Source organism: Sapajus apella, unplaced genomic scaffold (assembly GCF_009761245.1).
Source record: "Sapajus apella isolate SASKATOON/1434 unplaced genomic scaffold, GSC_monkey_1.0 scaffold86, whole genome shotgun sequence".
Taxonomy (NCBI): Eukaryota; Metazoa; Chordata; class Mammalia; order Primates; family Cebidae; genus Sapajus; species Sapajus apella.
Genome location: NW_022437026.1, coordinates 3,920,256 through 3,938,659, shown reverse-complemented (window position 1 = coordinate 3,938,659; position 18,404 = coordinate 3,920,256). Strand labels below are relative to the sequence as shown.

Below are 18,404 nucleotides of genomic sequence, written 5' to 3'. Positions count from 1 at the left end.
TGCAACTGGCCACTGTCATTATTTACCAGCCTTGTTCTGCGTACCTCCTAGTGAAGTAGGAGTCACAGGTTCTATTTTGAGCGTGGGACTCAATGGCAGGGAGAAAAAGCCTAGGTGTGTGAAAGGAGGAAGGAGGAAGCTGAAGGTTCTGGAATCTTGAGTCTGTCTCTCAGGCCTTTTCTGCCCATCCTCCAGGCTGACAGTATTCAAACTCTTCTGAATGAAATCTGGCTGATGCGTTTGAGATTGGTGACAGTGTGCAGGTGGTCACGGCTGCATTTTGTGAGACTCGACAGTTAACTGCTAGGCTCTTCTTCCCACTGAAGAAGGCTCAGATCACTCTTCTTTTATCGAGGGGGGGCGGTGGAAGGGGGCACGTGTTCTGTCTCTGTTATGGGAGAACTTCGAGGGGACTGCTGTGGAAGGGGTGACGGGAGCGCGTCTTTGCCCTTGAATTCTGCATCCTTAGCTCCTTCTCTGCCCAGAGCAGAGGCGGCCCTGCCATCTCCTCAGAGGCAGCACCAGCTTTCAATCAGGCTGGCTGCAAGAAAGCATCCACACGGAAATCCGCACACCTTTTTCGCTCCTCGCCTGGGGTGGTGCTGTCAGTCTTAGGGATTTGGAGGGCAGAGGTGCTGTCACTACCGTGGCTCATTTCCTTTCCTTCTCTGTTCCTTCCTTCCTGCCTCCCTTATCTGCCCAAAGAAACGCAGGGGGTGGGGGGCAGCCAGCTCCTGAGTTCCCTGGCCCCATGGGGAAGCTGACTCTGAACACCTGGTTTCCCCTCCGAGGACACATGGGGTACAGAGGGGCTACAGGACTTCTGGGCTGGATTAGAAGTGGGGTTGCTGAGATTGAGATGGAGAGTGGGAAAGGACAGAAGGTCTTCTGAAGGGCCCCTGCTGACAGAGTTAGGAACATCAGTCAGCAAGCAGCTGGAGGCTGCCCAGGTGGGGCACGGCTGAGGGAAGGAGGGGCCACAGATGGCTTCACTGGACCTAGGAGAGGGGATCCCTGCAAGAGAGCAGAGGTTCTGCTTGAGTGAACAAGCACTGGAGAGAAAGCAGCTGTGCCAGGTAGGGGGCTGGGCAGAGGTGGCTGGCTGTGGGGGAGGAGGCTGTGCCTGGCTCCTGGAAACACTGATCTTTTCTGGGTCTCCGGCTGCAAAACTGAGAGATGGGGAGAGCCGAATGAACTACGGAGAGGAGCCGGGTCCCATTGGCAGCTGGCAGTGGCGGTGGCGGTGGTGGCAGTGGCGAAGTCCCAGTGCCTATGCGTCTATGCAGACTTGATCCCATTGAATATCACGAACACAATGGTAACCGACACCAAGCAGAGAAAACATAAATTGTATTACACCAGGATGCCATTTAGACATAACAGTAATCGTGGAAATTAGCAGTGCCTAATGGAGAAGACATAACTGGGGCATACAGCTGCTGGCAGCCTGGGAGGCAGTGGGGATTTCTACCCTCCTTGGTCAGCTCCCATCCTGTGACGTGTTAATTCAGAAGCACCCAAGGCACACACTGAACAGAGAGCTTGAGGACCGCTTGGACAAAGGGCAGGAGCAGGCAGGGGGCTGGGTGCTTGCCCCGTGAGTGGACCCCAGGCAGGTGGAGGCGAGGGGGCTGCTATCCCAGTTGCAGGAGGAACACACACTCCTGAGAAGGCACACTTTTAACTGGACACTTTCTGCTCTCATTTTTCTTTGAAACTAAGGTTTTCCTCCCCAGGACATTTTTGAAGGCCTTCTTCCATTTATTTACTCGTTCATTTATTTATTTCATCAACACAAAATAAGCACTTACTAGAGGCCTGGAACTATGCAAGACTCGGGCATACAAACATGAATCAGACCTCCTGAAGCCTGCCATCTGCCCTGCTGGGAGCAGATGCAAATTTGGGGTTATGGGTTAAGCTCCATTTGGGGGCCTCAGGAGGCTCTTTCTCTGCCTCAGTTTGCACCTGGGTAGATTGGGGGATCCCAGTAGCTGCTTCACACTACGCATGCTGGAACAAATGAGCTGTTTTCTGCAAAGGTGCCTGCAGCACTAGGGTGCTGAATCAATGCCTCCTCGGAGAGGCGCAAGACCGGGCAGACACATGGCCATGCACATAGGCGACTCTAAGCTCAAATGAACAGCACCATGCACTGCGAAGAAGGGAAGGCAGGAAACAAGCAGCAGCACGTGTGGCTGGAACAGGGAGCAGCGGTCTCTCCTTTGCTATGGGACGGGCTTGGACCTGTGGCAGCCTTCAAAACCGCCTGCCTGCCTTGAACCCCTCCCAGTCCAATCCAGAGGACCAAGGCCCTGGAGGGAGAGAGCTTTCCAAATGCAGATCAGACAGGCCCCTTCCTGCTCAGCACTCTCAGACAGCTCCCATAGCCCATCCTATCCCCTCTGCCCTGTACCCTCTCTAACCTAGTGGACGGGTATCCTCTGCCAGGACACCTGGCCAGCAACCTGCATCCACATTCTTGAACAAGATGTGAATAAAATGATACACTGACTTCACTTCCCAAAATGAGCCTTGGGTTGTGCAGGCAGGTTACCCAACCTCTCTGTGCCTCACCTTCCCTACCTGCAACAGGGGAGTAACCAGAGTGCTTGCCTTTGTAGGGTTTTTAAAATTTAAATTTATTTTTAGAGACAGGATTTCACTCTGTCACCCACACTGGAATGCAGTGGTGCGATAATATTTCATTGGAGCCTCCATCTCCTGGGCACAAGAGATCCTCTCGTCTCAGCCTCCCAAGGAGCTGGGACTACAGGTGTGTGCCACCACACCCGACTAATTAAAAAATATATATTTTTTGTAGAGATGAAGTCTTGCTATGTTGCCCAGGGTGGTCTTGAACTCCCGGGTTCAAATGGCCCTCCGGCCTCGGCCTCCCAAAATGCTGGGATTACAGGTGTGAGCCACTGTGCCTGGCTCATCTTGGGGCTTTGTGAGAATGATATGAGTTCATGCATGGCACAGAGGAAGGGCTCACTGGTTGCTGCAGTTGCTACTATTACTGTCATTGTTGGGGTTCTTGCTGAGAGGCTACCTTCCTGCACTGCCCACAGCCTCTGCATCACAGAAGGTCCTTCCTGTTCCTAAGCCAGGCTGACCCAGCGCAGGGCCGGAAGCAATGGCAGCACTCTGGGCTTCAGTGGGTCGGGTTATCAGTGACGCACCCTCTAGGTCTGGGAATCCCTCTTCCTCGTGCTCCAGTTTCCTTCCCCGCCGCAGGGCCGGAGACGGGAACCACAATGCACTTTCCCAGCAGGCTTTCTTTTTACACAGTGTGAATAGTTTTCTACATTAAATAATTAAATGTAATAGCTAATACTACCCTTCCCACACGAAGGCTTTATGCAAGTCATATAATTACTTTTTATCATTCACAGTGACTTTAAAGCTCTCCAGCACCAGGCAGGAAAGAAACCTGTCACAATGTTGCAACAATATGCAAATCTGTGAGTGCAGAGCCACAGTGAGGAAGGTCCTCCTGGCAAAGCTGGGGCCTGCCTGTCTAAGGAGTGCTTGCATGGCAGCAGGTGCCCTGTGGGCACTCTGCAAATAAACAATAATCAGGGAAATGCCGACTCTCCAACAAGCCGCTAAGAAATAGGAGCTTGGCTCACACAGCTTTGGCCTCTGAATTCTGTGCTGACGGTGAAGGCTGGGGCGACAGTCACTGTTTTGTGCCCAGCTGCCGTCCTTCTTTCCTGGTCCCTTTTCTACTCCTTTTAATGCATTTCTGCACCTCGGGGTTTCTGTGGATGGTGCGAGACACTGTGGTTTTTTTAAGAGATTGGATAAATAGATTTCATTTAAAAGTCAGTAAGAGGCTGAGTCAGCCAGCCTGAAGCTAAGTGTGGCTTCTTCGAGTGGGGGTGACACTGGCCACCACGGGGCACTGTGGTGCTCTGTGGGACATGGAGTACACAGTGGGTGTGCAGATCGTCCTAAAAAGAAGAGCACTGGGTCCAGAAAGGATTGAAGACCCAGCCCAAGAGAATGTCTAGGTTTCCATACGATTTTTGAAATAAAATTCTTGCTTGAAGTTTTTCCAAAGTGAATATTCCAGGTTAGTAAGGAATGCAGTCAAATACAATCCAAGATACGGTCCTATTTCTAGTGGCAGTGTTATCTTTGCTGAGCTTCGGCCACTGGCTACCCACTGAAGACGCCCCCCACTGTCAGTGTCACTGAACGTCACCCATGAAGGGTGCTCTGTGGATAAGTATTTCCCAAACATGTCACAGGGCCCAAGGATGCTCCTTCACTGGGCAGAACTATCTCACACGTTGTGGGACTTTCAGCATCCTCAGTCCTACCCACTAAACACTACGTGTCAGTTTCATCACCCCCAGTCATGGTGATGCCCCTTTGGGTCTCCAGAACTGTGTTCTGTAGAACACTAGGTCTGTGGGGTGTTAATCGGGATTACAAAAAACCGACCAAACAAACTCCAAAACAAGGACCCCATCCTCCAGTAAGCCTGGAAAGGTTGAATTCCAGAACTTTGGCCTGGGGTAGTCTCAGGGCCCAGCCCCTCTCACTGGCCTTGAGCTCTGCACTGAACTGTCTGAGCACATTTAAGCCAGAGTTTCCCTGACTTGGGTGGCCATACTGCTAAGTCCTGCCGAACATGGCTCAGATGCTGGCTCTGGGGCCACTGCCTTCACCTTCCATCTCTGCTTTCCTTTCCAGTGGACTACCCTAGAGAGTGGGTAGGCGCCTGTGGTGGGTGGAAAACTGAAGAGGGTGTCCTGGCTGGGTGCTGGAGCTTGCGAGCCAGGGGCTGGAGTCATTTTTGTGAGGAAGGGCACCCCAGGGGAAGCTGCCTGTCTCATCTTTGGTTGGCGTTTATTCAGCTGACACTGACAGAGACGGGGCACATGGTGTCACTGTGCCAGCGTTTGGAAGGAGGTCAGTGTGGATGTGACCAAGAGGCAGTCCTCCCAAAGACCATCCAGTCCTGCTGGAAGGATGAGACATTTCCATCAAGAGCTCTGATTAAGTGTCAGAAAAGAAAGAAAGGGGTGCTCTGGGAGCTCAGAGGTGGTGGAGACCGCTTCTAGCCAGGCTGATCTCGGGAGGCAGCTTGAAGGACGCAGCAGTGGAGCTGGGCCTGGAAGGTCAGCATAGGGTGTTTATTATTTATTACATGGAGAAGGTGAAGCATGACCCAGAGAACACGTGGGCCTGAAGAGGAGACAAGGGCTGGTGGAGGGGGCTGGCCAGAGCAGCTGCCTCTGCAGATAGTGGGGAACCACAGAGAAGCTCGTTGGGGTGCTCAGGACTAAACAGAACTATGAGGAATAGCAAGGCTTCTACAGGGACCCAGAGAGGCTATAGCAGGGGAGGCAGAGGAGGGGAGGGACGGGAGGGAGAATGCCAGGCAGGAACCAACTGTCTCCATCCTTGAACATGACCCAGTCGTAGACTGCCACAGTCTTTTTCTTCAATCAACGTCTTAGACTGTTGCTGAATACCTTCCCAAAGAGCGGGGCTGAACACGGAGCAGCGGGTGACCAAGCCCTGGACTCCTGCAGAATATTTCAAGGCATTTCCCTGTACACTGAACAACTACATGGAGATGAAAATGCCTTCCTCAAAGGTGACTCCAAGAGCAGGGCATTTCTTGCTGTGTCCAGGGTTATCCCCGTGAGGCTGAGAACAGCCACGGGCTCTAAAGATCTGCCCTGAGGCCCACAGAAGGCCCACCAGGAGACGGAAAACTGAGCCAGCCAGACTTCTGAGCCTGAGGCTGCCCTGACCAGTGTAGGCCAGAACACAGGTGAGGTGGTGGGTGGTGGGCAGACTGAGGAGAGAGGAAAAATTGTGAAGGAAACGAGAGCTGCATGAGAACATGTGTCCCTAGCTTCAGCACTGGGCGGGGGGCGGGGTACGCTCCCCCATTATCCTGTGTGTGTTTTTTTTTTATAGTGAAGAACCTCTTAGCCAAAGAGAAGTGCAGGTCTGTCTTGGACACTCCTTTTATGGAATCATGAGGCCTGTAAATTCAATTCTGCACAGCTGGAAAAAGGAAAGGGCCCTAGTTCCATCACAAACATGTCCGGCAAGCTCTGGGAAGGCCTGGCTTTTGAGCTCCTCCGGGGGAAGGATTTCTAGTATGGGAGAAGGAGGGGCAGAGTCAGGGGCCTCCGTGATGCTCAGCAACAGAGGACGTGGGTGAGGGCAAACGTGCACATTGAAGACCCCAGATCAGAATATATAATCCCCCACTGAATGACCCCTTCCTGTCGTTTCCAAGGATAGTCAGAGGAAGTCCACACCCTTTCCTATGGGGGTCCTGAAGGGCCTGTGCACTCTGGCCTCTGTGCAGTCCTTTTATGTCACCTTCTGGACAGCAGGACAGCATTCTGGCCTCCCTCTGTCCATCCACAGTTTGTAGAAGGCCTGGAGGGCCGCTTCTCAGCCTTCCTGGCTCTCAGCCTCTGGACCCCTTTCCTTCTCCTTCTTCTTCTCTCTCCCAGTTTCCTTCTGATTCTCAATGTTCTGCACTCTTCTCCCAGGACATGAAGGCTCTGGACAGGATTCTTGACGTTTCTATCTTCAGAAGGAATAGATGGCACTGACTCCTAAAATACATCTCCAGCCCAGATCGCCTGTCTGAATTCCAGATTTTCACAGCCTACGTGACATTTTCTAACCTAATATATCCCCACATTCTAACTTTAAACTGGTTTCTTCCTGTTCTTCTCTATTTCAGCAAATGACACCACTCTTCCATCCACTCAGGGAAAGCCTGGAACCCCGGAGCCGTCTCTGATTTTTGTTCCTCACACTCACATCCCATTCACCATCCAGTGATGTCATGACTCTGCCCACCTCACTCCATCTCTTCCACTGCCACCTGCCTTCCCAGCATCGAGCTCCTTGCTGCTCCCCATCTCACCACACCAGTCATTTGTCAACGAGCAGCCCGCATGCTGCTGAAAAACTGAAAATCAGATTATACAATCCCTCCACTGAATGACCCATCCCTGTGGATTCCAAGGACAGTCAGAGGAAGTCCACACCCCTTCCTGTGGTCCTGAAGGGCCTGCACGATCTGGCCTCTGTGCAGTGCTTTTCATGTGCTGTTCTCAGTTTCCAGAACGAGCTGAGCTTGCCCCTGCCTCGGGCTCCTTGCTCTTCCTTCTGCCTGAAATGCTCTTCTTCTGGCTCCTTTTAGCCTCCAGGGCTCAGCAAAAATGCTGCCTTCCTGACCTCCTTATCTTAAACAGGTGCCTCTTCCTCACACTCTTCCATTTCTGCACCGCAGCCCTTACCCCATCTGAAACCACAGCCCTTACCCCATCTGAAACCTTTGTTTCCTGTGTATTGGTACCTCTGCACTGCTCTGTGAGCCCTATAAAGATGGTACCATGCTTCAACATCATCACTGAGGTGCTCAGTAACTACTTATAGAAAGAGAAGGTGGAAAAGGAAGTACAGATAAGTGGAAGTTACAGAGGGGTGCGTTTTAATTCAGTATAAAGGATTTCCAACAGAGCTACCTCTAGAAACAAGGAGACTCTTCAGGCAGAAAGTAGGACCATGTACAGATTTCTGCACTAATGGAAGCTCAATGGTCTCAATGTTTTCTGACACTAATATTCTGACTCTTTCCCCGGCTCGTAATTCTCACTCATCCATTCATGCAACCACGCATCAAACTTTCACCGAATGCCTCTCATGGCACAGAAATGAACATGAAACGGTTTCTGCCATTGACGAATTTTGCAATTTTCGTGTCCCCAATGTGCAAGTGTTCCGGTTGCAAATGTGTGTGTGTGCGTGTGCGTGTGCGTGTGTGTATGCAGATACATGAATATGAGTGCTAAGCTTCTGTTTCACTTTTCTGAGCCCACCTGTCAGCTGGCTGCCCCCTCACCTGAAAGTGCTTGTCAACTCAGATTTGGAAACAAAATCCAAAGGTCCAAAGCAATCTAGGGAATACAGGGGCCACAGACAGAATGGCTGAGAGAGATGGAAGGGCGGCAGGGGCCTCAGAGAAGGTGGCAGGGCACAGGAGTGGGGTGAACACTTTCTAATCCAGGGGGCGGTGACTCAAGAACGGCTTGCTTTTTGTCTCGGCTCTTCTTGGAAGGAAGACAGCTAACGTTTACTGAGTATCCACCAAGCACATGGCAAAAACCTGGCCTGCTCACATTTGTTGTTTTAATGGGCGTGTCGTGGAAAGAGTGGCTTTTGAGTCACCTAAGCCTGCAATAGAATCCCAGGATTTTTATGATGTTTAAATGCATTCCTACTTGTTAAGGTGCTTAGAGCCGTGTAGGGTACATGCTAAGCATGACAGTGTTTGTTACAAACTAAGAATAACAACAGAAAGCCAGCTCTGGACACGTTACTTGGCCTTTCTCTGACCTTCAGTTTCTCCAGATGTAAAATGGGAGGCCGTAATGTTTGTCTTCTGGATTGAATGAGATAAGGAAAGTAAAATATCTAGCTTCATGTCTGGTTCTTCGTTGACAATATATGTTGTTTCCTTCCCTCCTGTGCTTCTAAATGTTACTTGACCTCAGGTGTAGGCACTGACACCAAATGGGCCGATGCATTTATTGACTGCTTCTTTTTCAGTCGGAATATGAATGTCAGCTGATAGGAGGTTTCCTAGCGATGAATGAGAGGGTGAACTGGGGATGCTGCACGACCCCAGAGCAGGCCAAAGTTGCCCCAGACAAGTGTGGCCTCACCCACCTGCTTGTATTCATGACTGAGTTCGTGGTACCGCCTAGCACATGGGCTGCTCAATAAAATATTTTGGAGGTTGTTGGTGAACGTTAGCCTGCAGCAAAACACTAGCCACATCACACAAACAAAGAGTTCTTGAAATAAAGAATAGGAAGAATGGCAATGCCTTGGCACAGAGAAAGAGAGGGAACGGTGAAAAACTGAGCTGAAGGCTTCAAAAGCCGACTGATGGGTTGCATTAGCCACAGGAAAGGGGAGTGATAGTTTGGGAGCTGGTAGCATGGCTGATGCTTGCACAACCCAGCTTCAAGGATGCATTAAGACGAACCTTAAAGTTATTTTATCGTGTGAGGTAGAAATCAGACGGAAGGGATAGAATGCATGGGCTCAAGGATGAAAGATGACAGAATCCCAATACTGCAAAAGGGCCCATTTAAAATGGTCACAGACTAGAGAGGGCACACCCAGGCTGGATGTGAAGTTCCTTTGGTGCTGAGTTAGAGGACTGGGTGCAAACTCCGCAGGCATAGGGACCCAGCTGAGTTTCATCTGAATGGTACTTTCCCAGAAGCCTTCAGTCCTCTGTAGATATGAGCTCACTCAGTCTCACCACAGTCTGCTAAGCCAGTCTTCTACTTCACAGAGAAACAGACGTGGAAGGAACCAGTGCTTGCAGGAAGCTCTCCCGTCCCTGTCTGCTCAGCCCTGGCTTGTTCAAGGTGATGCTGAGGTGGGAACTAGGCTTCCTGGGTCTCCATCTACCAGAATTTCCTCTCTAGCTGGGATCTGGGGGCAGTGGATGATGAAGTGAAGACATAAAGCAAAATTTGCTTTGTAAAAATTAAAACCTCACAAAAATGACTGCACCATGCAGAAGTGCACGGCTAATTTAAAACAGCTGGAAGAGGATGGTTCCTGGTGAGTGGTACAGGTGGAGGCAGAGGTCAAGTTGGAGAGAAAGTACATTTCAGCCAGCAATGTCATTATTGCCAAAAACATGACCGAAAAACAAACCAAGTTCCTAGAAGATTCTCAGCTTTAGAAAAGAGGAAGTGGACCCAGTGTGCATCCTTTCCTGCTGCTCATCCCACTTTCCCCTTCCTTCTCCTGGTCCTTGACTGCGCTTTTAAGAACACATTCTGAAATGTCTCTCAACAGCCCATGGAAGAGTACGTGGACACTGGAGTCTCTCCTGCCTCCGGGGCAGGCCCAGCTCAGGCCTGATGGATTCGGGCCTGCAGGGTACCCCGGCCCTTCAGGTGGCCACACTGATGCATTTAGAGGAATTCTGGCCCTGGCATTCTTCCCACTGCCTCTGCCCAGGCTGCCCTAGGGCTCCTGTGGGGCGATTTGGGGCCTTGTGGCCTTCGCCAGGCCTCTCCTTAGGCTGATGAGCCACTTCTGACAAGGCTCCTGCACTCTCTTCTCCTGTGGCTGTTTCTATTGCCCCTGGCAATCTTCAGGAGCCTGTCCTTTGGTGGGCCGTCCACTTGCCCCTTCCTGGGGACAGAGAACATGTCTGATTCCATCCAGATTGACACCCTGAACTGGGTGGGAAAAGAGGCCTGGCTCCCAGTTTGTAAAGGTGGTTTCTCTTCTCTTGTTCAGACAAGCAGATGTGACCTTTGACTTGGGGGTTGAGTTGTCTGCTGAGGGTGCCCTCCTCACTTCTCCACCTGCCAGGAGAATGTCAGAATCTGGTCCCTTTCCTGGGGCCAAAGACTCCAACACCTAAAACAGGGGTCCGCACCAGAGCAATCTGGACTCTCAGCCTCAAAAGCCCCCTTGCATCTCACAGGGCATGGATGCTCCTGGAGAGCCCCAAGCTGGCTGGAGGAGGGACCACAGCATCTTCAGGTCATGTGATGAAAGCTATTTGCCCAAAGAGGCCAGATGCTGAATCTTAAGGGCAGAAGTTTCTAGACCTGGACAGAGCTGACAGAGTAGATGAGAAGCTGGGCCAGTGGTTCTCTGTGGAAGCAAATATTCTTCCCAGGTGCTCTCCATGCACCCACCTCCTCATTCCAACTTTCCCTGTGCCCATCCATATGCCAACCTAGAGCCCCAACCCAGCCCTCATCTGTCCCTTTTGACATAAGCCCAGTGAAAACAAGGTAGGTGGCGATGACCCTTCCATTTAAGCCACATCCTCAGGGAAAGACTTCTTAACTCTGCAGGGACTGTGCCCACCCCCGTCAGGGCCAACCTTCATTCCCCAGAGCAGAAACCAGTCCTACGAATAGTAGAGCCTGCAGAGAAGACTGCTCTGGAAGCCACAGGAGCCCCAGCCCCCACACGGGCACATTGGATATGAGGGAGGCTGCCTCTGCGTGTGGAAAGTCCAAGACCAGCAGGGCAGGCTGGCTTTGGCACAGGAACTCCAGGGTGCTAGCCATGAGGACCATCCCAGCTCCTGGCTCTCCCTACAGCTTGGCTGGCACATGTGTCAGTGACACTGGGGCAAGGCTGGGCCTAGAGCTGTACTGTGAAGAGTGGTCCCGAGAGAGCTGGCATTTGACCTCCAGGGTCTTGAGCAGCTCTGATTCTGGTAGCATCTCATTCTCCAGGCTAGTGGCTAGTCCCCTCGCTCTCGTTAAGGGAAGTGCCCAAGGCCTTGTTGATGGATTCCTCAGGAAAATAGGCAGGGGACAGGAGAAACCTCATCTCTTTCTGCCTCTCTGCTCTCTGAGAAGCAGCCAAGGCCAATGCTTGCCATCATTTACCCTTTCCTGAAGGATAACAGGGGCTTCAAAGAAGCCCTCAAAGCAGACAAGACTGTGGCAACTGTACTACTGCCCCATTCTTAGCTGATACTCTGAAAATCCTGGCCACATCCTCTGTGTGTGTGTGTTGGAGGGGTGGGCAAGCAGAAACCACAGGCCTAGATGACTTAGATGGCTGCAGCCAAGCCTGACAGGCCCAGCAGAGACCAACGGGCAGGGCAAGGACACGGGTGGGAGGGCTGGAGAGGGGCCATGGTGAGGAGGCTGCCCTGCTTTGGTAGTGGCAAGGAGGCCATGAGGCAGCAAGTCTGGCCAGCACCTGGAACAGGCTCTGCACCCCAGAGGGCGTCAGTTAAGAACCCGGAGGGGCTCAGGACTCTCGGATTTCAGTGTCACTAGGTCAATAAAATGCTAATGGGGAAATCTAGACAGAAGTCCAATTGACTGTGGAAAAGAGTCTCTGGGTGCCCCACGGATCACCAGGGACACACCCTATGAGGGTCAGCAGCAGCAGAACTAACTCCAGACCTCACCTGTGCTTGCTGCCTTCTTAGGACCAGCTCAGGACTGGGTGGGAAAGAGTCTTCAGGGAAAGAGCCTGGGTGCTTGCAGATGCCACCAGCTGAGAAAAGCCAGGGATGGCTGGGGGAACTGACAGTCGGGAGAAACTCACTTGGGCCAGGGTGAGAGACTGTCTAACCCAGTTAAGAGGGGCTCCACGACGTATGCTTCAGTTTCTGGCAGAAAATCACTGGAAGAAAGGGTAGGGGGATGAGAGAAACCATCTGGCTTTGTGAAGCTGGAGCAGCTGGGCTGAGGAGGCCCAGATAGAAAGAGGAGAGCAGAGACTGGGAACTCGTGGGAATGGGGCCAGGCCTCTCGAGGTTTCAGCAGCTTATTCAAGAAAGCAGGGGGTCAGAAGGGCCAATGAGTGCTTTGACTCTGGGTCCATTCTCCCATCTGGACCATTCCAGAGAACTGCCAAGGTCAAGGTCCCTCCAGCATCCTCCTCTTGGGGACGTGAGCACTGGCTACTCCCTGGGAGGGCAGAGGTGGGTCTCAGCTGCTTCTCCCCGCCGTGGCCCAGGTAGGAGCCTATGGGGAGGGGAGGAGTTAGGAGTCTTCCACGCGGTGAACCCCTGCCTTGCTGGGCATACCGTGTTTCACTGAGGAGGAGCCCAGCCTCTCACTCATGGCCTCCTGCAGCTTCTCCTCCCCCATTGCCCTTGCTGAGACATCCTGGACAGCAAATCCCAGGCAGCAAAGTGACATCATTGCTCCCACTACCAAACCAGCAGCTGCCAGTGGAGTAGCTGAGACAGACGCTGCTTCCCATGCCAGGCTCCCGTGCACTCCCTCCTTGGTGATGTCAGAGCTGCCAGAAGACACTGAAGCCTTGGGACCACCCAGCCTCATCCAGCTGGCCCTAAAGGATCTGCGGCACAGCTCCCTCTCCTGCCATCCTCACCTCCAGCAAAGTGCAACTGGGAGTTTTAACCGGAATGGTATTGATCCTATGGATCAGTTTGAGGAGAAATGATATCTTAATAATATTGAGCTTTCCAATTCAGGAACATTCTAGATGTCTCCATTTATCAGCTTTTCTTGAATTCCTTTCCATTTTATCATTTTCTCTGTAGAGATCTTAGCCACTTTTGTTAGACTTTTTCTTCAGGCATTGCATATTTTTCAGTTTAGCAAATCTATAGGGGTATCTTTAAAATTTCTTTTCCCGTCTTTCCTGACAAGCTTCAGTTCGTGACAGGACAATCCAGTTATTTAGTTACCTTCAGAATATCCCAACCAGCACTTTCATGTTGCCCAGCCTGGTCCTGCACCACCATGTGGGGCGTAGGGGCCATCCAGTTGTCTCCGGGTCGTGGCCTCTCACTTCCAGGGAAGGAGCTCCTTCTGGCTCACTGTTCACTGTTCAAATCAATGCTGCCACGATCCACCCCACTCTCTTCAATCCATCTCTGCGGGTTCCTGAGGCTTTGTGGGGGACTGACTCACTCTAAACTGTTTATGTTGGTCCCTAGTTCCTTTCTGTGAATCTTTTTTTGTGAACAGAGTATGCATTTAAGGAGTGGGATGGAGTGGTTAGATTTAAGGCAGGGACTTGAGTAAATTTATTTTCCATGGAGTGGTGAGGAGAACACACAGAAATGAAGGAATTGGGAGCATCCATGACCATGAAGATGATGAAAGAATGAAGAAAGAATACAAGTTGACTGGCTGGTGGACCAACCAACCAACCAGTTGCAGGGACAAAACATAAGCAGTGGCAACGTCAGACTATCTTCCACATCCATGGTTCCGAGCTGTCCTTTCACAGCAAATGCTTATGCTCATCTGGGTCATACACAAACAACCATGCCAGTGAAATAAAAAGTACAGCACAGGGTCCCAGGTAGGGGTGGGAAATGAAAGCTGTCATGGATTCAGGTCATGGTTGGAAGCCACTGGTTCTTGGGCCAGATGCAGCTGGATATTTCTTTCAGAGCTTCAATTGTTTTCCAATTTGGTTTTCTGCCTGAAAATTTTTGAGTTGCTTTTCCTGGAGTCTATTTGTGAATGAAGAATATAGCTCAGTGAGAATCCAGGGACCCAGCTGCGCTCCATGATCCTCCCAACTGGGAGGTGACCTTTATCCCCAACTTGCCAGAGCCCCTTTAGGGAAATCCACAGGGAAAGATCCATTTCCCTTTCTCTTTACACCATAGATGCACCTTGGCGTGTGAAATGCAAATGGCCCAAGGATGGCTCTCTTCATTCTTGGGTAAAAGACTCCATTATCTTGCTCCATCTTCTCATAACAGAAAACAAGGGATAGGGGAAATTAGGAGGCACTTTATGGTCTAGTCCACCCCCAATGGTTACTTCTAGGAAACTGGCTTGTTCCTTGATTTGCAGGATTTAGGTGGAGTGTAGATGGAGGCTCCTGCAGCTGTCAATTTCATGCACTTCCCAGGGAAGGTTGTCCGTATGTCTCCCGTGCTCAGGAGGCATGATTCAGAAAGTCTACTGCAGGCTCTCCAGACTGCCTCAGACATCGTCAGAAACACATCTGAGTCAATTGTGGAATGACTCAAGGCTTTGAAATATTTAAACCATATGTCTCATGACACTGGATGTAAACAACGCCGGTTTCCCCACTGAGAGGATGTCATCCGAGACTGAGGCACAGCTCGGCAGTGACTGCACTCCTAGCCTCAGCTGGTCATGCTGCTGTGGGTGGTGAACTGTCAGAGCTCCTAGGCTGCAGGGCTTGGAAAAGGGCCATGCGTGGGCAGTGACACCGTGTGTCCCAAGGAAGATGTCAGGGCAACCCAGGGGTATTCTCTAGGTCAGGACAAGTTCTGTGCTCCTAAATAAGACTTGTACAGGAAAGTGAAAAAGAGTACTTGCTTCTCTAGAGAAGGCAGGAAACCACCATTCTATCACCAAAGGATGTACCTTAGGAGCCTTACTCTATGAAAATCAGTTGGCATCCCCAGGCATTCTCTGAGTAAGAAGAAGACTCCGTATTGTAGGAATATTGTCTTATCTTTTAAGTCCCTCCAAGGTTGTTCCCTTCTTTCTGAAAAATACCTGCAGAGCACTTGACCTGGGAAGATGCTAGTTAACCTCAGTGTGGTGTAAAATACAGTGAAGTCAGAGGTGCCAGATTCGTCTCCCTTCTGCCAGTTCTTAGGAGTGGAGTAAATAATACTGGGTACTTAATTGTTTGAGCCTCATGTCCCCCCTCTCTAGAGGGATGCCAATACCTACTTTATAGGGACGTTTTGAGGACGACATGCAACAATATACGTGTAGCACATGATTCAGATTCCAAGGCATGCATTGAATATTCATTCAAAGAAGACTATGGATATCTTCTCAATGAACATGGATTCGAAGGCCATGCTGGACCCTCCCACCCCCAATTAATCTTGAGACCAGTAAAAACTTGAATGAAAATAGAAGATATGGCGAGGAACTCTTGCTCCGGCCTCCTGTTGCTCTGAGTTGCATCTGGGAAAACTGCTAAAGGAGGGAGGACAAGGCTCAGTGGGCTGGAGAGATCTGGGGGGCCGGGCCCGGAGGGACGGCCTCTACAGTTCCTGGGGACTGTCTTTAAGGGCCTCAAGTCTGTAGCTGTGTGATTCTCCTAGAACTCTTTCCTTCTCATCCTTCTCAAAAGTTGTTATGGTAGCCTAGGGGCTGCTGAGTTGCTGTTACAGCCCCCCTCAGAAGCAGCTGTCCTGGTGGTGAACCCTGGCCAGTGGATGCCAGTGGTTCTGACCCATCTACAGAGGCTGAGGGTAGAAGGTGTGGCTCACGCCAGCATCTGCTCCTCCACTGCTGAGGACAGTGGGGGTGACTGGCTAGGAAGAGCACAGATGATCCAAAGGACAGGAAATCCGACCCCACCTCATGCAGCAGCAGGCCTAATCTTTTGCCCTTACACAAGGCGCAAAGCAGAGAAATTTGCTAGTAATTGCTCTTCCTGCCCCAGAGCATGTAAGGAGCAAAGCCATAACCTCTGCGGCAGGGAACAGGAGGCGCCTCTAGGCTGGAGTCCTGAGCCCTGAGCAAATCCAGCCCTGGTTGAGTGTTTTATACGAGGTTGGTCTGTGTGGCGGATGAAATGGGAGGAGGGTGGAACAGAGGCCTGTGTGGATCTGGAGAGCTGGGCCCGGAGAGGTTTGGTCTGCCAGTCTACGGACATAGTTTCTTCTGTTAACAGATTATATACTAGAGAATGGGGCATAGGAGAGGGACCATCATTTGCCTCTCCTAGAAGGAGAGGCTCAGAGGTTCAGCTCAGTGAGGAATCTGCTGCTTGTGCACCCCAGCCAGGGTCAACACCATGAGCTAAGAGTGTTTCCTGGCCTGGGTTCAGCTCTGGGCAGGGGTAGGAGTTGGAGCACAGATCATCAGGGCAGCGATGGCCCTTCTCCATGTCTTCTTCCCCTCGTTCTCCCTCAATACCTGCACCACACCTCCCCGTCCTGCCCACCCCTGATGCCTGGGAACCAAAAGCCTTTCTCAGAGGCCTACCTTGGGTTTGAAGGCAATGAGCTTCAGGATCATCTCCACAGTGAAGAGGCCAGTGAAGAGCATGTTGAGGATGTTCATGGCGATTTTGAACAGGCAGCTCTGGCCGTAGTGCTGCATCAGGAGAGGGGAACAGCTGTGAACATGGAGCAGGAGGTCTCTCCTCCTCCCCACCTTTTGCCCAGCCTTCTTGCAGGCCCTCGCCTCAGCAAGACCTTCCCCGAACCAAATCCACTTCTCCATGGGCAGTCAGGAGGACTCAGGAGAGCCTCCAGGCTCTTCCCTGTTCTGCCATCTCTGAACACATCTGTGTTCCTTTCCTGATTGGTCGTGATGACTCTATGGAGACTTCTGGCACTCAAGAGAGCTCAGGCACAAGCTCTGTCCCTGAAGACAGGTGGATGCAGAAGCCACCTCCACACACCATGCCTTACCGACACAACGAATGCGTCCAGCTCACTCCCTCCCTCCCTTCTCCATCTCCTCCCCTCTCTCCATTTATCAGCCCAGGGTGCCATGGACTCTTCCCTAAGGACCAGAGAGGAGCGCATCCTTGACAGAGAACACTCGTGCTTCTCCAGCTGCCTCCCTTGGTGACCGGGCAGCTGATGCATTGAGACAGCCCTGCCGTTCCGGTACACTTTCCACCCCCGTGGCCCGCTCCCTCCTGCGGCACCGTGGCTGTGCTCCCCCTCCTACTGACCTGCATGGCCAGGCAGATGGTGTTGAGCAGGATGAGGACGAACATCAGGTACTCGAAGTAGGTGGAGTTGACCACGTACCACACTTTGTACTGGTGCTGGTTCTTGGGGATGTACCTCCGCAGGGGCCGGGCCTTGAGGGCGTATTCCACACACTGTCGCTGGGAGGGTGGTGAGGATGGGGAGAGTGGCGTTAGTTACCTGGAGGGTGTGTGGGGCTGGCTGAGAAGTGCGGGATGTGAATGAAACCACACACTGTGGGGCGGGGTTCTCCGGAAGTCAGAGGACTCATCGGCTGCTCTAGCTCACTTACAGGTCGGAGGTGTTATTTAGAAAATGTCTTGATTTTTCCATGGCTCCCTTAATCAAGGAGAGAACCCCTTCTTGTCAAATCCCTGTATCGAGCACATGGGCAGGGAGCTCATATCTCCCCCCTCCCCGTGATGCCCGGCACCTGGCTCCTCAGGGACTTGGCATGGCTAAGGCTGTGCTTCCTGGCGGATGGACAGCTGGCCTTCTCACCGATTGCTTCCCATGCCACAGACCCTCCTTGGCTACTTCTTTCCTCAGTTTTTCTTTCCTGTCCTAAATCCAGCAGGCTGGAGTGCAGTGGTGAGATCTCGGCTCACTGCCACCTCCGTCTCTGGGGCTCAAGCTATTCTCCTGCCTCAGTTTCCTGAGTAGCTGTGATTACGGGCATGCACCACTACGCCCAGCTATTCTCTTATATTTTTAGTACAGATGGGGTTTTGCCATGTTGGCCAGGCTGGTCTCAAACTCCTGGCCTCAAGTGATCCACCCACCTTGGCCTCCCAAAGTGTTGGTTTTACAGACATGACCCACCACGCTTGGCCAACTAAATGAATCTTTCTTATTTGCCAGTGTCCATAAGATGGAAAGACACAGTTCATTGACAGGGAAGAAGATTCTGGGCTAACTAGATTCTTGGGACTCTGGAAAAGAGCCAGTCCGTTTCTCTGCACTGTGCCCAGACTTCCAGATCAGGAGCTGGGGAATCTCCCCAGCCTCTTCTCAAAGCCTCAGCCCTGATGTCCGACGCCTGAGCCTTCACACTCCACCTCCTCCTGTTCTTTCCATCGTTAACCTGACACTAGATCGGAGTCTCAGCCTCTCTCATTTCTACTTTCTAACTGGCCTCCCCTCTTTCCTGTCTTCTTTCAAACCAGGGTCCATACAGCAGCCAGGAGGGTGAGTCTGT

At 51.7% G+C, this 18,404-nt stretch overlaps 1 protein-coding gene across 50 annotated transcripts in view; it reads right to left on the bottom strand.

Moving 5' to 3' along the window:
- Positions 1-18,404, bottom strand: part of CACNA1C (calcium voltage-gated channel subunit alpha1 C) — a 703,883-nt gene that overhangs the window by 64,788 nt on the left and 620,691 nt on the right. For all 50 annotated transcript variants that reach the window (XM_032254241.1, XM_032254239.1, XM_032254246.1 and 47 more), the window contains 2 exons: positions 17,188-17,346; positions 16,488-16,598 (listed from right to left, as the gene is read on the bottom strand). In XM_032254241.1, the coding sequence (XP_032110132.1) occupies positions 16,488-16,598; positions 17,188-17,346 (270 nt within the window). The remainder of the gene's footprint in view (positions 1-16,487; positions 16,599-17,187; positions 17,347-18,404) is intronic.